The 19,223-nt window shown below is 40.7% G+C and overlaps 1 protein-coding gene across 2 annotated transcripts; it reads right to left on the bottom strand.

Annotated features, from left to right (window-relative positions):
• Positions 1 to 115: 115 nt before the first annotated feature.
• Positions 116 to 18,951, bottom strand: ZNF410 (zinc finger protein 410). Of its 2 annotated transcripts, XM_048948831.1 has the most exons (11): positions 18,396 to 18,951; positions 16,790 to 16,984; positions 15,015 to 15,105; positions 8,609 to 8,744; positions 8,056 to 8,289; positions 7,564 to 7,755; positions 6,558 to 6,717; positions 6,030 to 6,211; positions 3,415 to 3,504; positions 2,216 to 2,341; positions 116 to 1,702 (listed from the first exon to the last, which is right to left on the bottom strand). In XM_048948831.1, exons 3-11 carry the CDS (start codon positions 15,045 to 15,047, stop codon positions 1,518 to 1,520), a joined length of 1,338 nt encoding a protein of 445 aa, XP_048804788.1. In that variant the 5' UTR covers positions 15,048 to 15,105; positions 16,790 to 16,984; positions 18,396 to 18,951; the 3' UTR covers positions 116 to 1,517. The 2 variants fall into 2 exon arrangements, with proteins under 2 accessions (XP_048804788.1, XP_048804787.1); XM_048948830.1 differs by lacking the exon at positions 15,015 to 15,105 and having other exon boundaries at positions 127 to 1,702; positions 18,396 to 18,949.
• Positions 18,952 to 19,223: the final 272 nt, after the last annotated feature.

The following is a 19,223-nucleotide window of genomic DNA, read 5'->3' as shown; positions in this document are numbered from 1 at the left end:
ATTAATAAGATTGTAATTAAGCAATGCAGAACTTTGGATTGCTATTTTTCTAATTCTACTATTACTGTGATATCAAAGATGGACTTCAGTGGAAGCAAGATTAGGTATTACCTGTCAATATGTCATGCTCAAGTGCCTGGGACATCTTAAATGGTATAGTTAGTCATTGGTCATTACACATTAGTCATCTTCCTTTACTTGATAGTAAGCATCTCAAAAATATAAACCCTTACCACCTGTTTTCTGAGAGCTGTGATGTCAGAACACTTTGACATTGGAAGATTTTATAATGACTATCAGTGTTCCTGCATTGTCCAATTTCTTCATTGATCTTTTCCACACATAAATGGAAGTTGTGTCTTCTTTTATCTTCTTTAGCTCAATCCATTTCTCCATAACAATTCCTCCTCATCACCAAATAAAAATACAGTACCTGTAACAGCTAGCAATTAGATAGATACATAAAACTGAGTTTGTGGCATTGAAAATCACAAAGAGTATTAGAACTTAGAATTTAGGGCCCCAGGGTTTTGGGTTACTATGTAACACTTTCAAAGAAATCAGTTCATGCTGAGGCATAGCTCAACATGTTGTGTTTCAGCAGTCTTTACTGATGCAAAGAATCTCCAACAAACCTAAGCTCAGGCTTGTGGGGCTTTTTTTGTTTTGGTTTTGGTTTTATTTTTTTTCCTCTTCTTTTCAGTTCAGCATTCTACACATTGCATCTGCTGAGTGCTGTCCCCTAGACTGAAATTGTAATATCTTTACCAAATTGTAAATACCTTTACCAACAGCAGCACTACATTTACATTAGCTGGGGAGCAATATAAATTCATCTTCTTCACACAGGAGCCATAACAAAGGCAGAGTATCTTAGCAAAATTCTGCTTCCTTAATAATGCTAATTCTGAATCACAGAATCACAGCATATGAAGAACAGAATGAATGAAAAAAATGACTTTATCTTAACAAAAATTCAAAACATCTACATGGTAGAGTAATTTATAGAGGTTAATATATCAAAGAAAATTTCAGGAAAGAAGCAACTGGAAAAGAACACAGCAGTTGTAATTAAATGATACCAAGTCGTACATTTATTTCAGGTATTAAGTCAGCTCCTGACAGTGAGATGTATTAGAATATAGTCTCTGAAGGTAAAGTATGAAAGGTCTGTTGCTCAAGATACTGAATGTTTGCACATTCAGTACAGTGCCCAACACAATGAGATCCTGGTCCTTAACTGGAACTTCTAAGTGCTCCAGTATAACAAGTGCTTTAGGAGAATGGACTGCATGAACAGTTTTGAAATGGTGTTCCACGACATGGGCTAAATGACATGTAAGCAGTAGACCATATTTCGAGCTCTGTAGGGAGAAACTTGGTCCAGTATGTCTTCTCCAGCTCCAGCATTATCATTTGTTTGCCATCTACCCAACTCGCTCTGTGCACAGTTAAAGCAACGCTTACTCATCCCACTGCAACATGGTGAGTCTCTAGGAGGAGCAATCAATCCCACTTCAGTCACTACATATAAGAGGGCGGAAGAAAGAGCAGCCGGTCTCACCCTCCTCTACTCCAATAATAGACTCAGTATCTGGCAGATGTAGAGACTCCACACCAAGGCTGGGCTGAGAGTTCACAGAGATGAGATTCTTACTATGCACTGTAGATTCTTCCAGCAAACTACTGCCCATCAACGACTCTGTTGTGGAAAAAAAGGGGTAAAACAAAATCATGTAATGATACCACAGCATATGACACATCCCTCGCCTCCTCCAATTTGTACAGACTTCTTCATTAGTCACCTGCTTTATCAGGTTTATCAGTTACCACTCTGAGCACCTGGATCTCCAATGGATGGTAACTCCTATATTTTTCTGTTTTGTTTTGAACCTTAGTATGTCAGGATCTCAGGCAGGTTTGCCTTTTTCTTGAAATAATTTACACAAGGCTTCTTATAGCAAAAAATATATATAACAGATGGAACAACTTCAATGTAAAAAAAAAAAAAAAAAAGATTCATCTTAATTTTTAAAATAAAACAATCCACCTCAACCACAATACAGAAATAACTTTGTCTTCTATCCTAGAAAAGGAGAGAGTCAGCAATCCATTCTCAACACCAAGAGGAACAGTCTTCTATTCCTTACTGTCTCGTGGTCTCTCCCCTTCCCTTTGACCACCCACTTCATTTGTGCACTTTTCCCCTCTTTACCTGGTTGTTCCTGCTCTCTGCTGACACCTGTTCCAATTCGGGAGTGATGTTTCCTCATATGCACATTTCTGCTACCACTCTGGGAAAATGTCTTCCCACAAATTTGGCACTGATGGGGCTTCACTCCTGGGAGAAAAAGGGGGAAAAAGTATCCTATGAATTAACAAATCGGGAATAAAGATCTCATTAAACAAGCTGTCAAATAGCACTGTTTTTAAATGGCTGTTGATACCCTTTGTGCTAAATATCAGTGGAAAAAAAAAAGTGAGAAATAGTTTCCTATAGAGCAGTAAGCTTCCAGAACATGAGTTTTAGACACCAACGTTGCCAGCTGTTGGAAAACTCAGTTCTGAAGAGTAAAATAAAGTCTGATATATAGGAGGAGAGTTATTTGAAATCTCTTACTCAGTATCTCATAAGCCAGAGTACAAACTGACCGAAAGCAAGAAATCAGAGGTGAGCTTCTGATCAGACAATAGAAGTACAGCATCTGGTTAACATGACTGAGTAGATACTGAGTGATAGTGTCACTGTAAAAGGATTTCCACAGAGGACAGACAAAGGAGTCTATCATTCCTCCCATCTACAACCAAGTATGATATCAATAAGAGAGAGCTCAGTAGCTACAAACCAGGAAGACAGACGTTATAAAAAGCATGGAGAACTAAGATAATCCCTTCTTCAAACAAGCCATATTTATATTGTGCTGAAGATATTTAAGATAGATCAATCAAAACAGAAAGCAGAAGCTTTGAAATACGCACAAAATGTCCATCTAATGTTTTGTAGCATTAGATCACAAGTATGTGGTATTACCAAAAAAAAAATAAAAATCCTCTACCTATGGCAGAAATTCAATCATGAGAGACTGAATGGTTTTGATTAATGTAAAGCTATGCTAGATTCTCTTTTTAAAATAAGAAAATGGCAGCTATGAAAGAGATATTCAACTTCATGACATCTTAAAAACTTTAAAAAATAGATTTTAAAAATGTAGTTCGAATTTAGAAACATATCATTTAGAAAAAATAAAATAAAATAAACTGTGCAGGCCACAGGTACCACAAAGAAAACTGTCAAACAGCACAGCCAAAAATTCTGTAGAAAACAGAACATTTTTCTTCAGGAAGTCAAATAAAACTCTGATAATAAAGTTCTTTTCTCAGTTAAATCACAGCATATCAAATGAAGCCTCTTACCTGAGTGGACAACTAAATGTTTTCGAAGGCTGGAGTACTCAGCAAAGGAACGACCACATCCCTGTGCTTCACACAGAAAGGGTTTTTCCCCTGGAAAGGAAAAGTAAGCTTTTTATAGTTTGGGTTCACAACTTGATTTGATTGTCCAAATCACTGAGAACTGCCTAAAGATCTCTACCTCATTCTCATTTAAGGGCATACATGTAACCAAAGTCAATAGAAATAACACACATGCTTCCTAAATCTTCTAAAGCATTCTCATTATCAACTTTCAAGAGGAAACATTCAAATTCTCGTCTTAAATATTCTTAGGTCATCATTAACTGACAGATAAGAAAGGATGCTCTGTTTCTAAAGAGATCTTCCAAGTGAATAAATACCAAAAGAGTAATAAAACAGGGTCTGGAATGATGCAGCATTTATATGCAGGTCTTAAGAACTATCTTCATGCTTGAGCAACTCCCAGGATCCTATGCCTTTCTGCCTCTCAGTGCCAAAAATGCTATTAGCTGTATTTTCCTTCATATCAAATTCTACACTTTATTTCAGATCAGGATGACCTTGGCAAAAACCTGACAGAGATGTGTCAGTCATTTATATTTATTCACAAAAGAACAGCAATTCAAGGCACAATTTGTTCTCATAGACAGAAAGTTGCTATTTGTATATACCTCCAGAGCTAACGTTGAATTTGTCTACATGATCATAAATTGGGAGATGACTGTATTAGTGCACTGTAATGTAATTAATCTGTTCTAAACTCCTCTTTAATGCCTTAAATAAAATCAAAGCTAACTGTTGCCTGCAACATCCCACTAAAGATCTGAATATGCCATGCTTAAAAGTACAATTTCAAGCCTTTTTTTATGCTACTGTGTCAGAATAACAACTTCATAGATTAAGCAAGCTACTTCAGTTATTTTGAAGTTATTTTGTCTAACATGTATGTAGCTCTTCAAGCGCAAACTTATTTTTTAAGTTGTTTCTACTGTGATTTTGCCTTTAAAAGTCCTCTCTCTACAGTTCATTTCTCAGCTTCATATCAGCTGTAGCATTTAACAGATCAGTTGGTGTTACAGAACTGAAACAAGTACCAGATTCCCAAACACTATTTGTAAATTCTCTCTTTTTATAACTATTTAACGCTTGGAAAGAAAGAAAGAAAAACTACCACTGACAAAAACAACAGCATAAAATTCCATCTATAAGAAACCTTAGATGCATTTGTATATCTGCAGTTTATAACTTAGATCTCATCAAGCTCTTAATCACGTTATCAAAACGCATTTTAGAAAGACATCTTTTACTCTTCCAGAAGCTACTACTCTGCTGACTGCAGAACACTATTGTAGAAGATCGAGCATGAGTAACCTGGGCCATTTATATTGTTTAAGCTTTGGCTGGGAGCTTTAAACACACGCACACAAAAACCCCCACCTGTACAAACTATGGTTACTGTATGTTCAAAATTTTATTTTTGGCATATATCACTTTTAACTACATCCTAACATCTGCCCCCAAACCATGTTTGCTAGTCAGACTGCAAATGCCTTTAAAACAGCAACTTTTTCCCCTGTGCGTTTTACAAAGTACCCAGCAGAAAGTAGTGTTTAAGGCAGAAAGCACATACAGCTGCCAGCAGCCCACATAATTGGGAATTTCATTTTACAAGAGAGGCTGCTGTGCTCTCCCAGTTTTCAAGTTTATTTTGAAATGTTAACCAGCTGTAATGCAGCGCTACCTTCTCAGGCCAACAGGGAATCTCCAAAAACTTTCTGGGAGGCTTGGATTGGGCCATTTGTTTCAGTGATGCATTAACCATGAGGCTTAAAAAACAAACAAGCAAAGCTTCCAAAATATTCACTAACAATTTTGCTAACTTAGATTAAAACAGCTGATCGTTTCAGAAGGAACTTCTGCAGCTCTTCAAACGCCTTTCTAGGGTAAATGCTTGTAAAGCATTTACAATATACATTGTATACTCTATACATTGTCAAGACTTTGGCTGGCAAAGCTTCTAAAAATACTGACAAGGCAGAATTCTGCACATGAAGCAGCATAAACAAACCATGTATAAAATACAGCACTGTGAAATAAAGGTTCTTCTTTTATTTAATATAAAAGATCGTGCATTAGTTAAGAGTACATAGGATCCAATATATAGCGACATCCCGAATTAGCATTACTACAAATAGAGCAGTTTGCATGCCAAAATGCTTTCTTCAACTAATGCCTTTTTCTGTGAGATTTTGCTGATTTTTGATACTCATCCCACTGTACTCATTTCCCTAAATCTCTCACACACAGTCATTCTACACGCAGCATAAGGTAGGCAGATTGAGCCAAGTGTCAGTATAGCTACAACTGTCTACCAGGACTCACACTGAAGAAACACCTAAGCTATTGTGCTTTTCAGGAATTTAAAATAGCTTCTTTATGAAAATAATTACAGCAGAGGTGTTCACTTATTATTCATTTGAAAAGGGACATTAAAGAAGGCCAGAGATACACAAGCATAATATTTTCAAGAGTTTGATGATGGAGGAGGCAGTGCTTTATTCCTCACTTAAGACCCCACTTCTTCAGACCACAAATAGATGAAGTCTAAAACACACCGGTGTGAATTCGTAGGTGGTTCTTCAGATTTCCAGCTGTTGTGAATTGTTTCCCACAACCCAGCTCTGTACAAACAAAGGGTTTTTCACCATTGTGAGTTCTCATGTGCACCTTCAGCCTCTGCAAGACATAAAAGCTTTTTCCACAGCCTTCTGCTGGGCAGGTGAAGGAACGATCATTCCTGCAAAGCAATAAAATAAAAAAAGCTGTTTCATTACCATCTTCTTCAATGTATTCTTCATCAACACTCAACTTTTTCAGGTTGTTGAAATAAAAATAAAAAACATCTTTATTGAAGACATGCTGAAACAGAAATATTCTAAATCCAACACTAATAAGAAACTTCAAAAATAACCTGTCTAACCAAAATGTTTCAACATAACTGACCATATGAAGCAAGCGGCAGGCCCACTATTTCTAAGGTTTACCAGGTTTCCACAGCTTGCTGACATCAAAAGGTAATGCTTTCCCAACTACAGAGCATCTCTTTTCAAAGTCATGACAACGTGTGACTTTATTCTGCTCACCGATGTGTTTTCAGATGATATTTGAAGTGAGCTGGCCACACAAATGTCCGATCGCAGCCTTCAACTGTGCATTTCAACTTCCTTTCCATACGGGATAAGTGAGGAATGGGGCTTGAGTCTTTCGGCTGCCCATCTCCTGAGCAAAGATGAACATTTTCACCTGGAATAAAAAGCCCATCAAAATCTTAAAAAGATGCAGATTACTAAAACGCATCAAATCTAATAGATAAAAACAGCATAAAACATGATACAGGACTGTAAAGCAGAGATGTGGCAGGCTACTAATTGTTTACTATGTCCTACGTGCTGCTACCCAACCCATAAGAAGGATCTGACACAGATTCACAATCCTCTCCAGGACCATAGACTACTGCCAGCAAACTGTTTGTATCATACAACCTGCTACCAGATGAGCCTTATCACAAGAAGGATAGAAAACCAATGCACCAAAAACTGTAAAAACAGTCTTTATACCAACAACAACCATCCAATTTTAAGTAGCAGTCAGAGTAATATTTTTAAAAACACTCTAGCTAAAAAGGGATGCTGCATTTCTTTGCAATTATTAATTGAAATAATTGTCACAAAAATATGTCTAAATACAATCATGTACTCCTCAGATAGATCATCTCAAAACCTAGAGTAGCTGGAAAGAAAAAAGGATAAGTTATGATATGCATTAAAAATACATCTGAAAGTGAAAATGAAGGTTAAAAGAAAAACAGCTGTAGTCAGAATGATACTTTTTGCATGTACCACAGAACACAGGGACTGCAATGGCACTGCTGGCTTCACTGAAGTTCATTCTCTGAGAAAAACTGAGGAGCCTATTTATATTACAGAAAAATTTCATGATTGTTCTGTGTAACTCTGTTACTGCTAATTTGAGGACACACAGAATAGCTTAAAAGTGAGAAAGAGTGAAAGAGAGAGGAGTAAACAATATGAAACTAGGAGTCTTGTGTGGAACATTCAACCTCTAAGACACAATCAGGAGACATCCTACCATTATTGCTTGCTTTGGCATTCTTAGCGAGCTGTGCTCGAGTTGCAGCAATTAAACTGTCATGGGCCAATTCTTGCACTCGCAGGAACCACGGAGTACTGCTGTCTGTGCTATCATGAGAGAGAAAGTCATTCCCAGAATCTTCTACTTCATCTTGAACAAACACCAAGTGCTCTGCTGGAGAGCCCAGCCCTAGAAAAGAAGACAACTTCATCAAGCAGATGGATAATGTAATAAATGGAAGAAGGAAATTTATTTTCCTTCCCAGAAGCTAGCATTCATTGCATAGGTGTAATTGCTGCAATGAAAACATCTTCACTCTCTGTACTGTAGGAAGCTGTTGATAATTAAATACTGCTGGAATATCCAACAACGTCCAGAAAATTTTGTGACGTTTCCCTTTCGTAAGCGGCAGGGGCAGAGATGTACTATGCATCTCCTGCATTCTGTTGTCTGAGACATACCCAGCCAGATGGTAAACAGGAGAATTACCTGCTCTAGTTAGGTTGAGAAGAATAAATGAAGTGCTGTCACTGGGCTGTAGGTCTTGCAATAAACTGGAAGTCTCTGGAGATGACAGAAGTTCAGGTGGTTTCTGTACACTCTGTACTCTTGTTTCCTCTCCATCAGGGCCCACATTTACCTGGAGGCTCCTCAACACAGCAGATGAAGAAACATCTTTGGAAGAACTAGTGTGACTTGGAGAAGTGAGATCTCTTTCATCATCTGGTGAGGAAAATAAAATAGAAAACAAAAAGTATAAAAATACTATGATGAAAAGATACTTAAAAGTTATTTTTCTAGGAAAAAAACAAAAACAAAAACAAAAACAAACAAAAAACTTGAGAGAGACTGGGAAGAAAGGATATTTCTGACTAGTCTGACTTCACTGTTAGATGAGAAAAATTTCAGTCATTCTTCTGAACTTGTTCCTCCATCACTGGAATGCATTATCTGCAAGAGGCAGGGATGATGCACCACAGAGAAGTATTTAAGACAGCTTTATAAACAGCATGCTCACAAAGATCCACTGCATAGATTTTACCTGGTAACATGAGTCTGTTGCATTCTGAGGTCTCAGTAACAGGAAGGAGAGAAAGACAGGTGATGTCTTTTGGCTCTGATTCCACCAGCCCTTGAGCTAGTGGAATAGAAGTATTCTGAACAAACTGAACCAGCAGCTGGAAAAAAGAAATTGAAGATTAGATGGAGAGTAGCATAAAATATTAATCCTACTTAATTGCAGGAATTCCCCCGCCTGTCTTTTGTAAGAGACATAAAAGATAATTTATTGCCATCAGAGTGACTATAAGCTCTTCATTACATTAATGACAAAGAACATATCATTTGTATTTGTCATTTGTAAAATATCTACAAAAATCTCATTTATTTAACAAACAATAAAAAACAAGTTCTGGATCACTGCAGAATGTACTGAAGGTTAAGCAGACTATTTCATGTTTTCTTTAATGTATCTTTTAGAACTTGAACTTTACTGCACTATCACCTCCTATGTAAATGTTATCCATGATCAATCTTTGAAATAGTTGTTGCTTTTTTTATATTATATTTAAACACTTGACAAGTCGGCCATTTAAATTAAAAAAAGGCAATAGACAGGCTGCAAAATGTCTGACTAATGGCTATTCGAAGTTGGCAGGCAGGACTCAGAGGAACAAGATTGAGATGAAAAGGGGGAGGTGTGCCCAGAGTCTCATCTGTCCAAATCAACTACCACTAAAACCATCATAGGTGAATAATTACAGCCATCATCTTTAGTGCTGTATGAGAACCTGGCTCCACCTCTCCTAGACCCATTTAAGAGCTGACTGCCAGCAGGAAGGATCTCTTCTGGAGATCCCTTCTCTGGAGTTTTACAGCGAACCCAGGATGGGGGTAAGCCTTCTACTCTCTTTTTGTTATTGTAATCTGCTTTGCCAAACTCTCTTGTTTGTTTAATAATTATAACATCTTTACATTCATTGACTATACAAAACCCACCCAGTAAGGGAATTCAGCAGAAGAAATAATACAAAGTAAGGGGGACTGTTGTGTGAAACGGACTTATTCTGGGATGCATCCACTTGATGAGACATCTGGGAGATGATACAGAACACTGTCCAAGAAAAAGGCCAAAGGCAGACAGAGGATGGGTTCAAGGTGGATTAGGCAGAACAAACACAGGAATATGGAAAAAGATGGACACAAAAGCGACCTATTATGTTTAAGTAGTCAAGTCATAAGTCAGTCAATTCATTTGCCTGGCTAAAACCCATGCTTAACCACTCTCACAGTCCATCCTGTCTCCTTATTAAACTTTATGTATTCATGTAGAGCCCAGATGGAGTTATCTGTGCAGTGTGATGGTTCATCAGGGTCAAAAAAAAAGCAAGAAAAAAAAGGATAGCACGCTCCTCTCACTTAATCACAATCCACTTGAAACAACAACAAAACTCACAGTCATTCATTATCTAATCCTTATACTACACATTTATTTTGTGACTGCCTTAACACTTAAATTTCAGAACCACTGACACCCAAATCTAAACAATTTCTGTAACAGATACCAGCCTTTTAAGCCTGTCCCACAGCAGAACCAAGTACCTTAAACCAAAGAAGCTACAAAGAACACAAGAGAGTACCTAATCATTTAGGCTTTGATCCCTTTATGCATACATCCTCTCATGAAAATGCTGGCAATGCTGATGCTTCCTCAGTTTTACCTCTAAGAGAGAGAGAGAGCTGTGAGGCATTAATTGCCCCAAGTGGTCTCACCCGGAGGCCCACTCACACCCACTGACCAGAGACCTATTTAATTTAAGCTCAGCCTAGGACCTTTTTCTCTTCCCAAGCTGTAGTTCTAGCTATCTTCAGTTCTATTTCTGGTCTCATCTCTTGGATAGATGTTGAACCTCTGTTACAGCAGTGACTTCAGCCCCATCTGCTGCTGTTCCTAACCAGACTACCTGGATGGCACCAGACATGGTTCACACTGCCTTAACTAAAATTATTGATGGATCCTGTTACCAACATCTCCCTCTGCCTGCTGCATTCAGGTGCTACAGCACAGAATGCTGGTCTTGCCCTGCCTGGGCTGGGTGTTCCCCAGCATGCCTACCTGAGCAGCAGCCAACTCTCATTGACAAATGCAAAGGTAAGCACTATCTTAAACCCACTTTAATACCAGTATGCCACTTGAACTAGGTCAAGAGCCAAACTGCAGTTCAAAAGCTTAGTGGTTTTCTTTTTCTCCTATTGGCTATATTACAGAACAATGCACTCCTTAGCCAGAAGAAAGAATGATGTCTATACTTTCAAAAATGATATGGGCAATAAGAGGTTGCCACCCTGAAGGATTTGCATTCTAGTTTAAGACCAAGAAATACACAGTGGAAGGAAAAAGTAAGAGATAGAAGATGGGTGACAAAGCAACAAGAAACTGGACTGAAATCTGAGCAACAAAATAGTTCTAATTCATGGGACTGTCATTCAGTTCAAAGTTGGCCTTGATCTCTACTGCAGCCCACTCCATTATGAAGTGTGTATTTTTATGAACTCTTCTGTTTCTGTACAGATGGCCTTAAATAAAACTTTTCCTCCTACAATAGACAAGCATTGCTCCAAAGCCTCCCCTCTACTGCAACACTGAGCCACTAGGGAAAAGCAGAATGCAGCAGCCACAAAATAGATACCCAGAAAATATCATTTTAATTTTCCTTGGGAAGTAATAACAAACTAGTAAGGACAATTATGGGCCAAAAGAAACAGAAGAAAATATAAGAATATGAATCACTCTCATTATTAAAATGTACAATTTTAAAAAATCACAAAAACTTAGAATATATCAAACATACCTTTCCCAACCCTGTAAACAGTTAAGGGAAAATACAAATTTTAATGTGTAAGTTAGCTCTTAACAGCTAGCTACTTTCAGAAATCTTTATTCTGTTAAAAATCATTAAATAGTGTTGTGACTACTTGGAATGTTGGGGGGAAAAAATCACTACAAACACCACATTTTGGTTTTACAGCTGAAAGCAAACAGGGAACACTAAGAATATTTGGTAATGGGCTATCCAACATTTAAAAAAAAAAAAAAAAGGAACAGAAGTGGTAATAAATAACATACACAAATACACAGAATAAGAAACTGCAGATGAGAGTAACAAAGATTAGAACTCCTGGGACAATGATGGATGGGGTGGATGTGAACAATTTGGGTCTGACCTTGGAGAAATTCAACCAGAAACTTTGTAAGAGGAAGGAAAATATCATCAAGGGTTTCCAGAACAGGCCTTACAGAAAAGAATAAGCTTCTCATAGGACACCTCAGGAATTGTAATACTGAGTAAAATTTATTATTACAATGTCCTAAGCAGCCCCTTGGGAATAGGGAAAGATCATGTTGGGGGGGGATGAAGATCAAGGTAGATAGGGGAGGAATAACCCTGGGAACAGGAATGAATGAGGATAAAAGGAGCTGACCAATTAGCAGGCTGTAGGTCAGGGCTGTGCCCATCCTGTCTTCTCAAATGTTCCTAAACAGTTGTCAAGTGTGCTCATCAAATAAAATTCAAGTCAAACTAGCCTGTGAATTGGAGAAAATCATGATTTAGAAGCTGAAAATTCTGCCCAGAGGACAGATTGGGAAAAAAAACCTACCAAAGGTTGCATACAGATGCTGGAAGGACTCAAGGTCTGATAGAGACTGGACAGATCCATGACTGCGTGAGTATGTGTGTCCATCACACATATTAGGATGTGTATGAGATGTCAGCAAATTTCAAGCCTAATTTCCTGGTGAATAGCAGATCAGTGGTTTTCCTGTTCCGTGGGAATGCTGTTTGTGGGTGCCTGTAAAGGTACAGTCCTTCTACTCATGTTAGTGTTTACATCGTACATGTTGGTACTGCGCATGCATTCATGGGGTTTGCATTCATTTGCAATTCAAGTTTAGCCTCACTTCTGGCTGGACCCAGAAATCATCCACTGGTCTCTTATGTGAAGGTCCAGGAGGGGAGGAATCTCCTGGGTGCTGGAGTTCATCAGATCTTGTAACTCTGTAATACCTGACATCACAAACTGGATACAGATGGGTTCCGAGTACTCCTGAAGTGGTGGATATAAAATGTTGATGAAAAGAAGGAGACTGATCACTCTGTAAGTATGTCCAAAGAGCTGGTTTGTAAGCAAAGCCACAGGGCTTTTTATGACATGAGTGCACAGAATATTGCCAAGTCATAAAAGGAAAAAGAGATGTAAAATGGCTTTGCTCCATAGCTAAGAAAATAAAAGCGCAAGAAAATGTCACTTGGAATGTATTAATATAAATCTTTATATTTACTGCAAAAAGACATTCTAAACTTAGAGATTCAAGGCCACGTACAAAATTTATGGAGAGAATCTATTAGCACTAGAAGGGGGGATAGGATGAGCAAAGTCCAACTACAGCTTCCTATAGAGAATTTCTTTTGGCTCTGCTTTACTATTCTCTCAAATATACTCTCCTTTCCCTTGGCTGAAATACTGAACTCTGAAAACCCTTTAAGTAATGTAGACAGTGCAGGTACGAAAAATGTAAAATTTTTACTGGCTCTTCAAATAATCTTCATCCCTGCTATTCAGTGAGAAATAGTAGGAGAGGATGATCCCAGTATCTCATCATCCCAAGCACTACACAACGCTTGTGTCACCAAGAAGATTTGGGTAATGTCCTTGACCCAAGAGAAGAAAAAAATATTTAAGGAACTGGGAACCTCTCCTAGACATTGCTGAAAAAAGCATATGCATTAAAGAAACAAATGGCTATCTGGCAAGAATCAGCTTGAAGATCGTGTCCCATAAACAGACCCCTTTTATAAGATGATTCAAATGCCAAGAAATGGCAGACACAGCTGCTTTGTTGGGGGCAGTGAGTGGTGGAGCGGGGGGAGGAAAAGAGAAGAAGGTTGCTCTAGTGCAAATGTTCCAATCTGTCCTTCCACTGCAGGGCTAGACTAACTCCCAGAGCAGCATGGACTATGTTTTAATCAATACTGTTTCTGTTCTAAATTTAACCAGTGAACTGCTACAAAATCAAACTGTCAAAATAACATTTCCTTGCCATCTTTTCCCCTCCACTGAAAGGGGGGTACACAGTAGGAGGATGATCAGCTAGGAAGTAAGATACTTTCCTACCATACAATGTCCAGGGAATTAATTCACAAGAATCCCTCCTTGTGAGGTGCTGAGGAGGAAAGATTCAACAGCTGTGTCAACTTGCAGACCAGATCTGTAATTTGCTTGGTTAACTGTGGTAAAGCTCCCCAGACAGCAGAAAGCATTCTGCAATGGGCCAGTGTGGTAGAGGTGGCTGGAAATACTTGCAATTTTAATGATTCACTCTGAAGGCTTAGAATGTGGAAATTGCAGATCTTATCAGTTCCCTGAGGAATGCAAGTAATACAGCTTTGGGAGCAGGGAATGCAGATGAAAAGGTAGATGCCTTACAGCCTTTATAAACTCTCCAAGCAGCTCTGTGATATCTTATCACGGGAGGATCTGTCCCTGTTCAAGTATTAAATGTTTGCTTTTTTAGAGAGATAGAAAACGGAACAAATGATGCTTATGCAATCCACCTGTAGTGTCTTGATGAATATTAATATACATGTTATTTGTGCTTAAATAGTCAATTTTTAATGAATACCTTTCTCACATGGTAAAAGTATATGAAAAAATATCTGTGGCTATGAGAATTAGGGTGCCACAGCTCATCAGCAAATACAAAATCACGATGGACTTTTAGAAGTACTGGAACTAATATTTGCAAAAGATTATCTACCTGCTTCTCTCTAAAGGACACTCACTAACTTAACACTCAGCTTTCACAATCAGAAAAAAGGTGTGTATAGGAGGGTAATACACAAGTACAAACAAACTCCAATTTGTAAAATAAAACAGCCTTAATCAAGATTGAAGAACACAGTTTAAAAGACAGTATGAAAAAATGTGCTCTACAACCACTGTAGCATTCATCTAGTGGTCAGTTCTTACTGGAGAATGGCTTACTATGTTCTGCTTTTGCTGGGAAGAGAGTACAACCCTTCTACGGGAAAACAGGACTATTATGCAAACATGCCTAATTAACAAATACTTTATGTAAGGAAAATGAGGCCCACTCGCAGTTCATTTTAGTAGTAAGTGAATAAGCATTGCAAGTATCCTGGCCCTTCTTTGTCAGAAATAATCTATGGGAATCTTCTCCCTCAAAGGACTGAGGGAGACAAAATCCCCTCTACCTTACCATTCCAGAACCTAGAGAAAATTCATAAGCAGCTTATGCAAAATCAAAAGAAAAAGGAAAAGAACTCCTTGCAGCCCAAGCTGAGACTACTCAGGGTTCTTGTGAATTTGCAGCTATTCTTCCTGAATTGTGTGATTGGAAGGGCTTTGTTAAACTATAAATACCTTACCACATTATCAGGGCTGTGCGAAGCTACCAGCATATAATCATTATTTCCAAAAAAGACACTGGTTTAAGATATCTGCTACAGCACAAGTGAACTGGAAAAAAAATGAGAGAAGGCTCAGCAAAAACAAGTTTGCTTACACCTGTGAACTCTCCCAAAGTATACTTCATTAACAGTTCTAAGTTGCCTGTTCCATGACCATAGATAAGGCTAAGAATGATGAAAAGAAAGAGAGAAAGTGCTATAGTCCTCTGTTCTTTTAAGTGAGGGAACGCAAAGACAGCTTTCAGCCTTAAAGGTCAGCTAGCAAGACAAGGGAAAGGAACAGGAGAGAGTAAACAATGCATTGATAGTACTGTGCTGAAGGTAACAACTGCAGACTTGTATCAAGCAAACTACTGAACCTGATACAGTGTCTTTGTTACTCTTACCTGAATGGGCAGTGAATGGGAACTGCTGAATCGGGGCCTGAACCTCTGATTGATCACCTGAGGCGAGCAATGAGTCAGCCAGAGAAGCACAGGTGAAGGCAATCCACCTCTCCTAGACCCATTTAAGAGCTGACTACCAGAGGGGAAAGATCTCTTCTGGAGATCCCTCCTCTGGAGTTTTACAGCAAGCCCAGGATGTGGGTAAGCTTTCTATCTATTCTTTTTGTTATTATAACCTGCTTAGTCAAACTCTCTTGTTTTTTTCATAATTATAACATCTTTATATTCATTGAACATACAGGCATCATGGGAAAGATCAAAAGCAAAGGACACAACAGGGATGGGGAGATGCGTAAAACTTATAATGCAACATTTTGGGGGAAGATCAATGGTAGAATGAAGCCAAGTGAATGGAGGAAGAACCATGGAGGAGAGAGAGAGAGAGAGAGATTAGAGTTCCTAGTCACAGGTTAACCCCTCAAATTCCCTTCTCTCTACTAAATAAACTCTATTCTTGAATACTTCTCCTGCAAGTAGGTGCTCTGCTTGTCAGCAGACATGTGAATGGGAAGAAACCAGAGTCTGTAAAGACCCAAGTTCCTAGTGGAAATTAACTAAAAAGCTGTGGGTCTGGTACAGGTACAAGAAAGACTTCAACTATGGTAGAGGCAAAAGACATCTGTGAATGTGAGTACGTGTGCAAAATGACTTTGGGTATAGCCATGTTCTGCTTACAAACTTTAAGCCTTGTTACCCTGCAAGAAATAACATGGATTTTTGCATCATTCACACTGTTTCTGCTTATCTCTTAAAGACACTTTAGATGTGCATATATCTACAGTCAGCTGCACATGCACAGCACATACACATGTTATTGCCTGGGGACAGGCAAGCAGCCTCAACCTGCTGAGCAACTGGGAACCCTTGGGTACAATCATCTACTGCTCCTGCCAACTCCTTATTAGAAATACGAGCACTTTTAAAACAGAACTGGCTCATGTAAAAAAAATAAAAATAAAAAATAAAAAATTCACATTCCTTAAAGCCAAGTAAAGTCAGTTTCTTTTGAGGAAAAGAAGTAGTCAGTACAGCAATTTATTTTATTCTTTTAACAGACAGAACATTATAATACTGAAAGAAAAAACGTAACCTGAGAACAGGCAAGAGTATTGGCTTAAACCTGAGAGGAAGGGAAAAAGCCTGAAGTATTCTTCAATCTTTTATCATACACAAAAAAATGAAAGTATCACTAAAGGGAAAAAAAAAAAAAAATCTAAGCAGCAAACTCAGTAATCTCTGAACTTTTCCTAAGTGTTGTCTGTGAACTTCTCTGGGAACCAAACTCACCTCTGGTTTGGATTCTAACTCATCCGATAACATTGATTCAAGTGTTTGATTCCTGCAGCTGTCCTCAGCAAGGCACAGATATATACTTTTAATTCGGAGAGAACAACACTCTGCTTATTCTCATATTTTCTGAAGTATAAAACAAAGCGATGGTCCACCTGTACAAAATTGTGTTGACCAAATACTTGGTTTAACCTAAAACAATAAAAAAAGAGAACATAAAGAGATGGAAATGAACAAACAAAAAGCATGAGCAAGAAAAGGTCAGCAGATACTGCATGTAACTGCAGAATGTACTTTGAAGTATATGAGAAAGCTCATAGAGGTTTCTGCATTTCAAATGTTCTTGAACCACCAAAATAACATCTTAACATCTGAAACTGATTTTCAGTGGCTATTTTCCATGCTTTCATAGAATAGCCTGGGAAAAAGACCACAATGATCATCTAGTTTCATCCCCCTGCTGTGTGCAGGGTTGCCAACCACCAGACCAGGCTGCCCAGAGCCACATCCAGCCTGGCCATGAATGTCTCTAGGGATGAGGCATCCAAAACCTCCTTGGGCAACCTGCTCCGGTGTCACCAGCCTCTATGTAAAAAACTTGCTCCTAATATCTAACGAAGCCTCATCTGTCTCAGTTTAAAACCATTCCCCCTTGTCCTATCACTATCCACCCTTGTAAACAGCCACTCCCCCTCCTATTTATACACTCCTTTCAAGTACTGGAAGGCCACAATGAGGTCTCCCCAGAGCCTTCTCTTCTCCAAGCTAAACAAGCCCAGTTCCCTCAAACTTTCCTCACAGGGGAGGAGGGCCGCAGCCCTCTGATCATCTTAGTGGCCCTGTGGACCCACTGTAAGAGCTTTCCTTGTAATGTATAATTTTCATTGAGAATCCTGTTTACCTGGAAGTGTATGGAACTGATTGAAAACCACATACATCAGCATGCAAGGGACAGGAACTGAACCCCATATGGGGATTATCTAAATGTCTGACAGGCAATACGTGCGCCTCATCACTATGAAACCTCTGCTTGTTCTCTAACACGTCGAACTGGTGGTGGTGACAAATTTCTAATGGACACAGATAGGTATATGGATTTGTGAGGTAAGTTCTCTTCAGATGCTATTTCACAGACAATCGTACAATGTTTGTACGATTCTTCTTTGGATTACGAGGTAAAGGAGGAACGTATAATTCCTAACTACCAAAAAAGGGCTTTGATACTAATGAGAGGTGAACAAACCGAAGTTCCTGCCACACCTCCCATTTATCACAATTACAAAACCACCTAACAGAGAATCAAAAGCGTTCCCACGGTGCTCGGTGTACCTGCCGCACAGGGTCGGGACAGCAGCGATGGCGGCGAGAGCAAAGCGGAGCGCCCCGCCCCGCAGCCCTACCGCTGCGTTCCTTCACCTCTCAGCCCGCCCCGGGATAACGGGCCCGGGAGAGCGGCAGGCGCGGCCCGGGGCCAGCGCGGCGCCGTCTCCTTGCGGCCGCACACCAGCGGGCCGCGTGCCCTAACCCTCCCTCCCGCCAGCGCGGGGGCAGCCCCAGCCCCGCGGCAGAAAGCGAGTCCCGGCGGAGCGCCCGGCAGCCTTACCGGCATCTCCGCCGCCCGGACGTGACGCGGTGCCGCCCGGAAATGCCGACGCTGAGGAGGGCGCCACCCGCAGCTCTATGGTGAGCGCCGGGAGGAGCGCCGCATCCGAACCGCAGCGCCGCCTTCTCCGGGGCCTCCCGGCGGTACCGCCGGCTCGGGCTGAGCTTCTATCGCGTTCCGCCGGGCTCCGTCCCGGCACGGCGGCGGCCCAGCGGCCCCACGCGGCACTTTCTCCCCATGTCATTTCCGCAGAGCACTGAGCTGCGGGCGCGGTTACATTGAGACACTCGGTGACCTCAGGAGCCCTTTGACTCAGCCAGGTGGACCGGTTGAGCAGGCATTAAAATGAGGAGATAGACGCGTAGGAGCGGGACTGCCCCCCGCGGCAGCCTTCCGGGCTGGGGGCTTCGCCTGCTCCTGGCCTCGCTTGCCCTAGGAAGTCCGACGGGGCCGCTCGGACGGGTTCGAGGAAACGCCGCGCGTTTCTCTACACGCACCGGGGAGTATCAGGTTTCGCGGCTCCCGAGCCACGCACCGCCTCAGGCTGAGGCCGCCGGGCGCGGAAGGGTTAACCCCCACCCCCACCCCACCCGCGGAAGCCGTAGGGCCGGGCCCGCCCGCCATTCGAACGGCGGCACGTTCCATTCCCGCCGCGGGGCGCCTGCCGCCCCCTCCGCCGCGCAGCTCCCGCTCTCCCCGCCCGCCCGCGGCGCGGCGCCTGCACACTCCACCCTCGCGACCAACGCGGTACGGCCCAGGCGGCGCCGCGCGGGCGGGGACACGGCCCACCTCCCTCCGCACACCCGCGCGGCTCGGGGCGGTGGTAGA

This window comes from Lagopus muta, chromosome 6 (assembly GCF_023343835.1).
Source record: "Lagopus muta isolate bLagMut1 chromosome 6, bLagMut1 primary, whole genome shotgun sequence".
NCBI lineage: Eukaryota > Metazoa > Chordata > Aves > Galliformes > Phasianidae > Lagopus > Lagopus muta.
This window is presented reverse-complemented; position numbering and strand designations above follow the sequence as displayed.

Coding starts and splice junctions, on each gene's coding strand:
- ZNF410 (XM_048948831.1), bottom strand. CDS start 15,047: ATGCTGGTAGCTTCGCACAGCCCTGATAATGTG. Junction 8,745..15,014: donor CGCACAGCCCTGATAATGTG/GTAAGGTATTTA, acceptor TCTTTTTTCCAG/CTGCTGGTTCAGTTTGTTCA. Junction 6,718..7,563: donor TGCCAAAGCAAGCAATAATG/GTAGGATGTCTC, acceptor TTTTTATTCCAG/GTGAAAATGTTCATCTTTGC.